A 14,914-nucleotide genomic window follows, 5' to 3' on the forward strand; every position below is an offset into this window, starting at 1 on the left:
GAGATTTACGGCTTCACCTGACATGCTCAGAACCAAAATATTGAAAGAAAAAAAAACACATTAGAAGCTGTTTGTTTTATCCACCAAACCAGATATATTATATATTCATGGTATATTCTTTTCGTTTATTTGTTAGTATGTATGTTTTCTTGCTGAAACCTACCTGTATGCTTTCATAGTATGTATTTAGTAATGTATATTTCAGAATTAAGATACTTGTACCTATATTTAACAAGTATACAACACAAATATCCTTGTTTTATATATATGATGCATTGTCATTAATTATGTTTACCAAACATGGAGAATGAATGTATCAATACTTCCTTTTCCAGATTACATTTTGGGATTTTTTTGACAAAAGAATGAAACAGTAACTAACACTCCATTCGAATACTCTCGGCTCTGTTCTTAGTGTCTTTTTGTTGTGGGGATGTACAAGTACCCTGCCACGTCCACTCTGTTTTTGTTAGAAGTATTTCTGCTTGGTATCTATCTGATGAGTTACTGGTAAGAAAAGTTCAACTGATTTTCATAGTATGTTCTTATATTGTACTGTTATACAACTGTCCAATGTTTAAGAGTGTTGGTGCCTTCAAACTAGTTAGACACCGCAAAATTCTGTATGTGTCTATCTCAAGTCAGAAGCCTATAGTATATAATTCAGTGGTTATCGTTTGTTGCTGTATATCAATTTTGTTTCATTATGTTGTACTTAAATCTTTATTTTCTCCGTCTGAATATGCAAAATATATTCTCGAATACTATTTTAAAATTCTGGGATTAATCAAAAGAAATGCCATCCTAGAAAACTTTTACTAAAATAAATAGACTTTTAGACGGACTCAGGTCTCTTCACCGACTGTTTTTGTGAGTTTAAATAAACTCATCATAGATACCAGGACTCAATTTTGTATGTACGCCAGACGCGCGTTTCGTCTACAAAAGACTCATCAGTGACGCTCGAATCCAAAAAAGTTAAAAAGGCCAAATAAAGTACGAAGTTGAAGAGCATTGAGGACCAAAATTTCTAAAAGTTTTGCCAAATCCAGCTAAGATAATAAATTATTTCCCCAATGCAGGAATACATACATACTTCCTTCAGTACTAAAATTGTAACATCTTCAGTTGGCATATATCAGGTTTTTTTTATAGTGACTTAAAATATCATAGCAGATTGTCAAATCATACGACATGTTGTAAAGATACATTCAGAACATTGCACTTCTCAACGTATAAAGACTATAATAAATATACAAAAACTCACACTTGCTGAATTCCAGTGCGTTTGATTAATGGGATCCAGGACAATTAATATTCCCTAAAACAGGAAATAGGACATTTCAAACCGCCTGCAATAACAATTGAGAACTAATATGATATATCTTTTAGTGAACCTACTAACAACCTTACGCCCTGAAAAACATTTCGTTCCTTCAGATTTCTGTTTTTCATATTAAAGTTTCAAGCATAAGAGGAAATCATACTCATCAAAGAGAATTTAGCGGATGGATATTATGATTTATTTGATAATGATTTTGTCGTATTGAATTAGATTAATAAGTTTGCAATGTACATCTGGATTCCGGGAAAGCAAATATTATCTCAAACCCATAATAGCAATAACAATGATATTTAATGGGTATTCATTTCTGTTAAGAACATCATCATCATGCAACTAATTAAAAGGTACTTTAGACCATGAAATATTTCTTCGATACGACCTTTGGTACGATTCTTTCGACAATTATCAATCAGGAATGTAACTAGGTACAAAAGATTTCTTAATCACTTACTGTGTATCCGCTGTGGCACTGCCTACAATCACAGCATGACAGAGTATATGAAAGATTTTACTGTACTTACAACAGGGGTGAACATGCTTTGCTTTAATTTGGGGGTATCTTTCCTTCGTCGTTACTTATTTCAAAATTGCTGGTTATTATATATTCCCAAGTTTCTTTATTCTTCGTTCCTTACTTTTTATTGCCGCATGCACGGTATGGGTTTTTTTTCATTGTAGAAGGCCGTACGGTTGCCTATGATTGCTTACATCAAATTTAATTAAATTTTAGTAGATAATTGTTGTTGCCATTATCATACCACATCTTCTTATTTTTATATTTCATTAAACCAAATGTTGTTTCCGTACCAAATAACTGTTTTTATCAAATAGATGTGGTATGCTTGCCAACTCAACAAAGCCCTAATGACACAGAAATTAATAACTATAGGTCACCATACGGCCTTCAACTATGAGCAAAGCCCATACCGCATAGTCAGCTATAAAAGGCCAAGAAATGAAAAATGTGAAACAATTTAAAAGAGAAACTAACGGCTCTATGTACAAAAAATAGAGCGAAAAACAAATATGTAACACAGCAACAAACGATAACCACAGAATTATATATTTACTGTTTATACAGTAAAGTTACCGTCACAAGTACCATTGGGTTTCAGTTTGAATCAAATTTGCTGCTTAAGGGAACGACCATTTAATTTCAAAGGGGATATTTTTTTTTCCTTAAAGAAATTATTCTGAGTCCAGATTTTCCTTACACCTTATAGTTAAAATATTGATAGCGTGAAAAAAATTATTTTTTTAACTCAGACAAAAAAACCATAACTCTCCTTGAAGTTAAATAGTTGCTCCTTTAATACATTTCATAAGATTATTACCTTCTACAAAACATTGACCATACAAAACATACAAACAAACTGGACTGTTATATACAGGAAGATACAGTTCTGGGGCCTGGTTTTCGAAAATATCTTATGACTAAAACATATCTTATGATGGTCTTAGGACATGTCGTAGTCGTAAGATATGTTTTCGAAAGTGTCCCAAGTTACGATTTGTCATAACTTTTGTTGTAAATTTTACTTAGACCCCTAGCGTCATGAATTATGATGGTCTTATGATTTTCAACTAAAATTTTAATTACTTTTCATGTATATGTCATGTTAATTGAAATAAAAATATTTGTTATGTTTCTCAGTTAGCAAAGTAGTAAAGATTTTACTTTTCTCAACCGTGTGAATTAAAATTTGAATCTTCTGCGACATACGATTTGGAATTCTCTGCTAACTCATGGTTTTGTATAATATATATACATATTATTTCGTTCCTAGTGATAGTCATAAGATGAGCATAAAATATTTCCTAAGATATAACTTATAACATATCTTATGGTACTTTCGAAATATACACATGCATCCGCAAATAATTCCCTCGTGTATAGAAAATTCCGAAAAAAAAATTGAACAAGGTTCAGTTAGGTGTTGTCAATTTCAGCCATCTACATGGATATGTTATTATTCTATATGAAAAATCTTATTATAGGGGCAATCTTAACGCTTATATAACCTTTTTGTCATTTCTTAATGCTTATAATGCCCGCACTGTGTTTAGATTTTATTGGTAATTTAGCACCAGACGGTCTATATAATATGCATGAACTATACATTTTGCTAATTTTCTTGTATGGGAATAAATTAAAAGTTTAACAAAATGTTAATTCTGCAGTTAATACGAGATGAAATTGGACAAAGTTTCGGTTTTCAAATTGTGAAATGAAATGACCAAATTAATATAAGGTTATCCAGTTTTTGGTGGGGTTCGTGTTGCTTATATAGTCTTTTAATAGTTTTTTTTATGTTGTATCTTCTGTACTATTATTTGTCTGTTAGTCTTTTTATTTTTAACCATGGCGTTGTCATTTTATTTTCTTCCTATGAGTTTGACTCTCCCTTTGGTATCTTTCGTCCCTCTTTTATCAACTTTGCATGATGGAGTTGGAACTTATAGTTTCCTAAAATGTTTGGGCTTTGTAATGTTTTTCAGATTTTTTCCAAATAATGTCTAATAATTATTTCTTCCAATTTCATTTCGTTTCACTCTGTAAGTGCATGCTTTTTAATATGGAAAATTTATATGACCCAATATAAAGATAAATCAGGCCTTATGATTAAGAAATACAATGGGGGGAAAAACAAAGAAAAGATCTGTGTCTCAAAGTCGAATTTCGTATATAGACGCTAACGTATAGATTTCTTTCTTTTTAAAAAGATGCTGAATTCAACTTTTATACAATGTGCACATTTAACTGAAATTTGTGTTGTATTTATCATTTCAATGATTATTTCCAATAGAAGGATAGTGGTGTACCATTTAGGAGTGCTGATAACCAATGAAAAATACATGATCAAAATCAAATTTGGTGAATATATTGACTAACTGTTTTCAATAACGCAATTTAACTAAAAGAATTGGCTCGTTTTCATTTTTAGTCAGGTTTGCTTTTTACGTGCCCTTTATTACTTACCAAGTACAACTTTGGTTCCAGTCGTATGTTGACTTGCGGTCGTGCTATAGATTTACAAGTTTTCGTCTGGTAAGTATTTGTTGTTGCTCCATATGGGAATCATGTCACATCTATTTGTGTATTTGCAATATATTTTTATTACTATAGAAAATTTAGACAACAGTGAAATGAAAACTGTAAAACTGATTTTCTCAGAAATAAAATAAAATCGAAACTTCACACGAAAACAACTTAGCTTTGAACCATGCAGTAAAATATATGTAAACCAGCGAATTTCATATCACTGATGACAAATTAGAACCGTCATGTTTTTTCTCTGAAGGGCGTGCATTAAATTGTATAAGGAATGATAATATATTCGTGCAGCTAGTTGCTGAATTACTCGATCTCAGATTCATTATACCTATACATACCCAAAAATAATATACCATCAGTTTCAATTTGTCGGTCGGATGGACTTTGGACTCCTAGTACTTGTCCACCTAGTGGTAAGGGTTGTTTTTGATAAATCACATACTTGAAAAACTGACCCGTGATAAACCACTGTGGATGAAGTATTTGCCGAAATGACAATTCATCGAGGCTCAAGAGCATTGTCACTGTGTCTTAAGGTTTTCCATACAATCTCATCCATATACTGCTGGTATGCACATCTACGCCCCTCTTAAATGATAAAGATGAAAACTAGACCTGGTATAGTCTTAAATTGGACCGCTATTTTAGTCAAATGTGACTTTGCACATTTTTAAAGTTCAAATGTAATGTATTATTCCCAATTAAACCTTGAAAAAGAATAACTGCTAAGAGAAAAAGAACTTTGGGACAATGTGCAATTGGAACAAAATCATACTAAATACTATTGATACATGCGGTGAATTACTTTATTTGATGTAAAAAAATCTTGCAGTTAAAAACATTTCTTCAGATAGCTTCTTAGGAAAATGTCAAAAATAAGAAAATAAAGATTAATTATTTTCTTTTGACATTTAATGGCAAGGCAAACAAAATCTCCTTATACTTATGAATTATATATTACGCCATTGTAATTGAGTAACTAAATCTTGTGGTAATTGTACGAGAACAATAGACAAGTCATAAAATTATCGGATTATTTTCTTTAGTAATTGATCCTTTCCAAGCGATTTTTTTCTTTTCTACAGTATTCCTCAGCTGGAAGATGTCATCAACAGAAGAATATGACTTAATACACTGATTATATTCCGTGACAAGTGGAGGGCCACCACCATAATCGTTATTATAAGGCATGTTTTGTCAGAGTCTTGCTGTGTTCTTGCTGTGTTTTTCGGTATTTAAGCTAAATTCGACGTCCAGATAATGGCGGAAGAAGAATCGCGAGACAGAACGTTGTGATTCGCACCATTCATAAATTATGAATACCACCCAATTATCAGTATATATAATAACAATATGTGTCATACAATTTTTTTTTTTCTCCTTCATTTTTGTAATTGACATGCTTATACCTGTCGAAATTGTTGACAGATATATACGTGAAAAGTCGTATTCGGTAGAATACAGAGTATTTTTTCAAACGCTTTTTATCCATTAGAAAATCATAGTTCTCGCGTTTCTACAAAGAGCTTATAAAGTTATAGAATTTTTTTTAAAAAACTTAAATTTAAGACAGGAAATTCACTTGCGCATAATTTTTACTTTCTTTTCCATTTTTTGGGTCAGTTATGAACGCGACAACATTGTCAATCAAAAAATCAGCTCTTAAATAATATTTCATTTTTTTTATTTATATCATATTTGTTCAATGAACTCCACAGTCATATACTTATGTATAGGGTATTTGAGATAAACTTTTCATCTTTCAATAATCTTCCCAGATAACGTGTTTAGTCATTCTTTATTCATCCTGTACATCGTGTATACATCACATTTTTTTTTTCAATATGGTGGATTTTTAAATTATTGAAGCATATTTTGGGTTTATTTTGTGTTTTTTTTTTTAATTGACCAAAATATCTGATAAAAACATAGATCAACGTTTTATAGCTCATTAGCTAATATTGCAAGCATTCTGTATGTACATTGGCGAATCCTGGGGGTCCGTTTTTTTTAGCCTATCAATGCATTTGAATGGGGACATATAGCTGGACCCCCCCCCCCTTTATCCTGGGAACCCCCTTTTAAAATGGCTGGGTCCGCATCTGATTTATGTGCCTGTCCCAAGTCAGGAGTCTGTTATTCAATGATTGTCATTTGTTTATATGTTACATAATTGTTTTCCGTTCATTGTTTGTACATAAATTAGGCCCATGGTTTTCTCGTTGAATTGTTTTAAATTGTCATTTCGTGGCCTTTTATAGCTGACTATGCGATATGGGCATCGCTCATTGTTGAAAGCCGTACGGTGACCAATAGTTTTTAATTTCTGTGTCATTTGGTCTCTTGTGGAGAGTTGTCTCATACCACATCTTTTTTATATTTACAAGCATACAGAAAAAATAACCAATAATCTTTTTGCTGACTGACTCTGATACCTTAAATTTCTCCCATATCTAACAAAAATAAGGAGATGTGGTATGATTGCTAATAAGACAACTATCCACCAAAGTTTTTAAGCAATTAAAGGCAACCGTAAGGCCTTCAACAATGAGAAAAATCCTTCACTAAGGCTATAAAATGGCCCATAATGAAAGATATAAAACATTTTTATTGAGAAAACTAACGGCCTAATTTTAACAAAACAGTTTTCGAAAACAAGATATGACACACATGAACCAATGACAACCACTGAACTGCAGGCTCCTGACTTGGGACAGGCACATTAAGAATATGGCGTATTTAAACACGTTTAAAAGTCCGTTAGATTGTTTTAAAGTCACTTTTTACTCATCTTTAATGAATGTTAATTTTAAAGGTTTAGAAAATTTAATCAAATTATTGAAATGCATGCATACGCACATGGTAAATTTAAATGACACATAGTATTCTATTCTTTTAAAACACAATTTTGGAACAGACTTTATCGGGGATGCATGTAACAAAAATAAAATGATAAACAAATAAGAGTTTGCGATATCAAAAAAGGCCCGAATTAGCGCAACCAAGGACAGCTTTGGTTGGTTTGATCACAGTTTTAGAAAGATGGTCAACCGATGTATGTAAAAATATGTAAGCATTAAACAAAACATTAAATACTGAATTATAGAAAAGAAGAAATTGCAAAATCGCCTTCTACTTATATTTAGACAGGTAAGGAAACGCATTTTAACAACACGTATATTTATACTGGTCTTTGTAAATCCATATGTCCCCCTTTAAAAAAAAAGAAGAGATAAAAAATGAGTTCGGATATACTTTAAATTTGTTTTAAATGTGACCTAAAATGGTGTATTAGAACTATTGTTAGTAGAACTATAGCTGATATGTCGTATTGTTTGTGTCAAAAATTTAGCAATTGTGTTCTTATTGTTTATAAACAAAAAGTAAAATCGCAAAAATACTGAACTCCGAGAAAAATTCAAAACGGAAAGTCTCTAATCAAATGGCAAAATCAAATCTCAAACACATCAAACGAATGGATAACAACTTTTATATTCCTGGCTTCATATAAGAAGTCAATAACTGCAACGACGTTTTTATTTTATTTTTTAACTTTTTATGCTTTTTTCTTTTAAAATGACATTGCTAAAGCACGCCCTTTTATGTGTTATTCAGAACGCATACAAAAAAGTGACACGGTCATGAAAGTGTGATTATATTTCTCCTTAACAGATGAAAGTTAGAATTAGAAACAAACTAAAAAAAATGATACAAGATCTTTCTTTAATCTTAATTTTCTTAAACACCCAAGTGGCAGATAAAATTATGCAAAGAAACAGACTAAATTAAATAGAAAGTTTAATTTAATATCTTAAATGAATTAGATGAAAAATCTATTTTTTGTAATTTATTGTAGTTGTCAACAAATACGAATTGTATTGGTTTACTATTCATAAAAAACCTCGAAAACTTATCACATCAAATTATACTGATCATACAGTATAGGCCACACACAAATTCTCATGTTTTTAGCATTTTTTGCTTGAAATGATTGACAAGTTAAGATTAAAAAATTTAAAATAACAGCATCGATTTACAAAAGTTTCATTAAAAGATAAATTCGTAAACTGGTTCTTTGGTAAAAATTGCGCTAGGAAGGGACGTCTTAAAGTGTACAATGTTACTTAACAACAATTAGCGACAGCTAGATACAAATTTTAAAACAGTACTTGATAAACAATATATATAGGAAAATGTGGTATGATTACCAATGAGATAACTCTTCATCCATGTCACAATTTATAAACCATTATAGGTCAAGGTCTTCAACACGGAGCCTTGGCTCACACCGAACAGCAAGCTATAATATTAAAAGTAGTACACAAGCATGACAAGTTATGTCTAATTTTTGGTTCCTCAGTATAGAATTAGGGGGCGGGTATAGTTACTATATAAGATGTCACGGTGGCATTTGTATTATATTGCATGTTATTGTGTGTTTGATTAATTTAAATGACATGATCTATTTTAATGTTTTATATTTTTTCACTACGATGTAAGTTAATACATGTATTTAACTGAACAAGATCCGGTGTAATGCTGTATACAAATTATCATTTTAACTTCCATCCTCCATATACGAAAAGTACAGCAGAACACGAATACTATTTATTTTAATGTATAGGATGAAACCATTCGAAATTAATAGTTGATTCCCTGTTAAATATGGATATAAAGAAAAGAAAAGAAAAGAAATAAACCCAAAATATTATATCAATATAATTATAATAATAAATAAATCTGTTTACAGAATTATTTTTATAAACATCTGTGATATGTGACTAGGTCATTATTCCTCGTCTTTGCATGTTATGAATATTGCATAATAGGCATGTGATGAAACGATGGTAACGTAGGTACGGACGGTAAAGGTGGAGGAGCACTTGGTAGGGAGGGGACTGACCCCATATTCTGATGTTCTTTATTAACTACAGATGGCGGTATAGTTGACCTTGAATGACACACAAACCAGTCATTTAATTTTTGAATTTCCGGCGCTGATGACGGTGGTTCCGAATTGACTAGTGGTAAATTTGAAACGTCTGGTTTCTTGTCCACTGTTTTTAGCACTGTTGGTGAATTCCATGTAGTTTTTGTTTTTGCTGGAGATATTGTTTGTGATTCTCCTGCACCACAGGCTGCCATTTCTTCTGCATCTTTTTCCATTGCAGGTGTAATTTCTCCATGAATTTTCATGTGCTTCCGAAGAGAACTTGGGTGTGTATAACTTTTATCACAACCCCGTACTCGACAGTAGTATGGTTTATCACTGGTATGAACGTGTGAATGCTTCTTTCTATCAGAACTATTAGCAAATCGTCTATCGCATCCCTCGAATTCACATTTGAAGGGTTTTTCACCTGAAATAGATAATGATTGAAAATAGAAAACTCATTCATGTGCTGGCAATGCTTTGGATTTATTTATTCTGCAGTTATAGTTAATATTTATAGTCAATAAAATATTCCGAGGCTAAATTTTGCTTTGTATATTTGAGTAGAAGGCAACAAACACGCAAGTTCAGGATTGGTATGGTCAAAGTTTTAGAATTATGCTGCGTTCACACGTTATTTGAATTCGATTCGCATTTACTGATTTGAATTAGTTTAATTCGCATTCGAAACGTTTTACGTCCGAACGTAAATTCGAATTCGAATTGCAATGCGCGTCAAATTCACTGTACTGTCCAAACGACGTTAACTTTTAATTCGCATTAACAATCAATTCATTTTAATTTAATTCGAATTGCAATTTAGAAAGTCTCCACACCACAGTTTAATTCGAATTAATGCGAATTAACTAATTCGTATTGACGAAAACCCATCTCTAATGCGAATTGGATAATGTGAATTTGCCAATTCAAATTCGATTCGAATAAAAAAAAAGAAGAGTGTGTGAACGCGATTTAAGAATTCGAATTCGATTCGAATTAAACGTACGTGTAAAACCCCCTCCCGTCCAATGAAAAAAATATGTTTTGTCAAACATATTACAAATAAATACATGCGAATGAAAACAATAAATAATCTATGAACCTTTTATTAAATCAAAACAATCTTAAAAAAATATATGTAATGGTTTACGTATATCTCAATTATTTGTCAATGTGTATCTTAACGCATAACCAAAACAGAAAGGTTTTATTCAGAATTATAAAAAAAAAAGATTTTTTATCTGCCTAAACACACAGACATATCTAACTAACAACCAATTTCAATAGTAGATGTATAGTTTATAAACAAGTTAAAAATTAATAAAGAATTTATTCCATAGGCATTTTACATTCTAACTTAAAACAAATAGGGTTTTGTAATAAATAGACAAATAAATGAATTAATTTAAACATTTAAAAAATGTATTCTCTGACGTTATAATTGTTCACTTCTACTATTTTTTTAAATATTTTTGTATTTGTTAGTTTATAGCTTTTATCTTAATTGTTTTAATAATTATCATTCTGACTATAAAGTGATTCGTCATTGAGAAAGCTAATCAATACAAACATCAAGTGTTTCAAAAACCTTGTAAGGCTGCTGACTAATTTAATATTTTAAAAGTAATTAATAAACCATATATAACAATGTGATATAAATATAGCACAAGAAATTTTAGATTTTATGAAAAATTAATAAAAAAATTACCAAAAAACTAATGCACAAAAATGAAGAAATGCCACTTTATTGGAAGTAATTCTTCTTAATTGATGTGTTTCATCCCAGAAATAACGAATAACTGATTTCTTTTATACCTAAATGATTAAGGAACGGCCGTCGGGGAGAATTAAACGGCCTTTACTAATTCCCAGATGACCTTTTAAAGGAAGTGACCAGTTTGGCTCATTACATACATAATTCCCTGATTACTTTAGCTCTTCTCGCAGTTGGTCTTACGTATTCTTAAGCAAACTTTGACACTCCCGCAGTGAAAATCTTAACAGTATGGAGTTGAATTTTTGGGTATAACCGCATGAAAGTACAGATAAGAGATATTTCACAAAAACGGTTAATGAAGGAGTTACTGTAGAAAAAACATTACTTACATAAAATTGATTGGAATTTTATCGGTATATAATATTCTACTTAACATGTAGAGACCGCTGAGAAAACTTGTTGTTTTAAGCATATTTAGCTGCAATGGATTTATATTAGAAAACATCTTAGTTTGAAACAGCTGTGCAAAACCTAAAACTTTGACACATAACGAGATTAACCCTTTCAGATTATTGACGCGAGAATCTATTGAACTGATTTCTGAATTAGGAAACCGATGAAAACCGGGATTATTTGAAATGATAACAAAAAGGAAATAGATAACCTTTTGTTGATTATATAATAAATCATATTTAGAAAATATCCGATAGCCATTTGGACCAACTTAAGTCCACGAGATAGCATTGACAGAAACATAAATAAATGAACCAGATTTTATAAAGTTTTGTCTTATTTGTAAAAAGATTAAAATTATTACCAAAATAAATTGAAGATGTTTTTTTTAACTGCAATTGTTCAAACAAAATTAAGCTGAAACTTTTATTTTAACAATATTGCATTGCAGAACAAAACACAATAAACATAATTCATAAGCAAAGGAATCAAAGCGTTTTACCAAATTACTGCACGCACTTGTTCCAAAATGTATGTCATACAATTTTAAATATATATCTTTTACGAAAAATTAAAAAAAATCGATCGAAAACGTTAAACATCATTAAAATATTTGTATGATAAAAAATAACGGTTCCAATATTTTGTAATTTATCTAAAACGGTAAATATTAATTATGTGCAATATTTATAACTAACAATGGACGAATTAACCTTGCAATATGTAACCAATAAATTTATGAAATCATGAACGTTAAATAATTACAAAATGCAAGTAATAATATTCCCAAATTCTGTTTAATATCTTAACTTGAAATCTTCTATTTTTTCAGATCAAAGGTTTTATTTCCCTGTCAAAACCATTTATTCCCTCTCGGTGGAATAATGTAAGTAATGAGTCTTTGTACAAAGGGTTTTTCTCCTTCATAATTTAGAAGGGACAGTTTCACAAGGTAATTATTTTTCAATACATAACACATCATAATGATTTAAGCATCTGTCAAAAGGGAGAAATGTACATGATTTACATTTTTGTGATAGTAACGGCAAAATGTGCATGCTCTCTCTAAAATATGTTTCTTGATGAATATTTTGAAATATATATGCTTTTAACAGTATTCCTAAGATATATCGTCAATTCCTTAATTGAGACATGCAAATAGTGAACGAACCATTAAGTCGAACTTTTGTGTCCTTCTGATGATTTTGCCATCAAAAAGTGAAACGGTGTGAAATTATAAATATTTATTATGATATAGATCTGAGTCTTTTAGAACGTTTGAAATAGAAGCCAGATACGGCTCAATTGTAATCCGGTACATACATATGTTTTGCACGTTTGTGGAATATTTTTCTGCTAAGTATGTGTAACAATTAAATGATGTGAAGAAAAATAAAGACTAAAAATTATAAATACATCGTTCTGTGATTTTCTAAACATTCTACATTTGTTTTTATTAGAAAGTTAAATCTGTGCATTTATAACATTTCCAATTTCAATCCGTTTCAGTTATTTTTGTTTTTATTCGAAATATTGATGCGTAGATTTTCATAAATATAAGAAAATTCTGTAATTTACTTCAATTGATGAAAATCTTAGCTAGACTCTTTAACATTTCCTTTTCCTTCGGATGTTTTCAAATTTAAGATATTGAGTGATATCTTAAATATTGTTTTCCATTAAAGTAACTTTTTATACGAGATTGACGGATAATTTAATAATTGGCTTTGTTACAAGAGTTAATTTAAAAAGTAAACATATTCTTTTGTTTAGAAACGTCCAAAGCAACTAGAAATATACAAGACATTTTTTATATTCTTACCCGTATGTATTCGTTTATGGATCTTGAGATTTTCAGATCTGGCAAAAACTTTTCCACATCCCGGAAACGGACATGGAAATGGCTTTTCTCCGGTATGAACTCTAATATGATTGACCAGTTTATATTTCGCCTTGAAAGGTCGTCCTTCCCGCGGACATTCTTGCCAGAAACACGTATGACAAGTTTGCTCTGGTCCCCCGACATGTTCTATAGTTATATGGTTCACAATTTCATGCATCGTGTAAAACACTTTATTGCATGCCTTTCTAGGTTCTGGTTGGTCTTGGTCAATCCATAAACACGTGCGTTCTTGCTTTATAGGAGGTCTAATGTATCGAAAAAAGGACGACGATCCATTCGGAAACATGTTCATATGATTGAGGAAAGATTGTTGCGAATGATCATGGTACTGCTCTGTACGAGGTAATGAATTATATCCAAGTTGATCACCGCGGGAATACATGTCACTTGTATGTCCGGGAATATTGAAATATCCAGATTGTGGAGGCACATTTTGGCGTGAGCTGTGGTAAGGTGAAGCTTCATGAAGACCCTGAAGTAATACGTGTGTGCTGACATCTTGGTGATGATGATGGGAGGGATATCCAGAAGAGGAATGAAATAGCATTCCGGGCGCCCGAGATGGAATATTGGTATCATTCATGGATCCATGCAATCCAAATTCAGAACGTCTTAAAAACAAGTCCCTGGAATTTATATTGTTAACATTAGAATATGCACCCGTATACCCATTTGCTTGAGTATTGTAATAATTATATTGTTGGTTCTGGATCATACTTCCTTCCGGGTGACCGTAACTGACCCCTGGTGGAGAAATATGCTGGGGGTCACTTCTATCCATGAAAGATGCAATCATTATTGAGACAATTTTCCAGTTTATTTGTCTATTTACAATAGCTTAACTGTAAACATGCAGAGCTGATTCTTCAAGAACAGGTGATAGTTTGTTAAATTTCTACATTTCAACACTTTACACTTGTTATTTGGCGCTGTTAATGCTTAAACTGATATGTTTACAATCTATATGAATCTTCAATCAATGTTTTCAGACAAGCCGTTTTCATGGTGAGCACCCCTGTCATGCTGTCACGCCTTTCTCGCAAGCGATTGGATGAATATCATCTCTTCTGCAGAATCAGGATTGTGTATCGGTAAATCATATATCAAGTTTATGTGATGTTATTGATATATATGAGATATCCCATAATGTTATTTCAAATAAATAGTATTATTTCATTTTCCGAATTGTTAATGGTAATTTTATAACATTGTATCAAAAAAATGGAAAAATAAAGATGTCTTTTATTGAACATATTTGTTTGTATTACGTACATAATATTTTATCATGTTGTATAAGTGTTTGCTGTTTGCTCCCTGCTGATAGCCGAAAAAAGATAAAAGTAAAATAATTTTACCGTTTATATACCCGGTTCTAGACATTTACACTTAATTTTGTTATTTGTTTTCTACGTAGTAATATTTGGTTTGTTTGTTGTTCTTTCTTAAAAGTTAATATATTTTTTTTAAATCATTATCCTAATATTATTGATATGATTTAAAACAATATT

General features: G+C 31.1%; 1 protein-coding gene across 1 annotated transcript; it reads right to left on the minus strand.

Annotated features, from left to right (window-relative positions):
* Positions 1 to 9,103: 9,103 nt before the first annotated feature.
* On the minus strand, positions 9,104 to 14,343 carry LOC143068015 (zinc finger protein ZIC 1-like). The gene is made up of 2 exons (XM_076241748.1): positions 13,326 to 14,343; positions 9,104 to 9,760 (listed from the first exon to the last, which is right to left on the minus strand). Exons 1-2 carry the CDS (start codon positions 14,200 to 14,202, stop codon positions 9,210 to 9,212), a joined length of 1,428 nt encoding a protein of 475 aa, XP_076097863.1. The 5' UTR covers positions 14,203 to 14,343; the 3' UTR covers positions 9,104 to 9,209.
* Between the last annotated feature and the right edge of the window lie 571 nt (positions 14,344 to 14,914).

The sequence above is a fragment of the Mytilus galloprovincialis genome, chromosome 3 (genome assembly GCF_965363235.1).
Source record: "Mytilus galloprovincialis chromosome 3, xbMytGall1.hap1.1, whole genome shotgun sequence".
Taxonomy (NCBI): domain Eukaryota; kingdom Metazoa; phylum Mollusca; class Bivalvia; order Mytilida; family Mytilidae; genus Mytilus; species Mytilus galloprovincialis.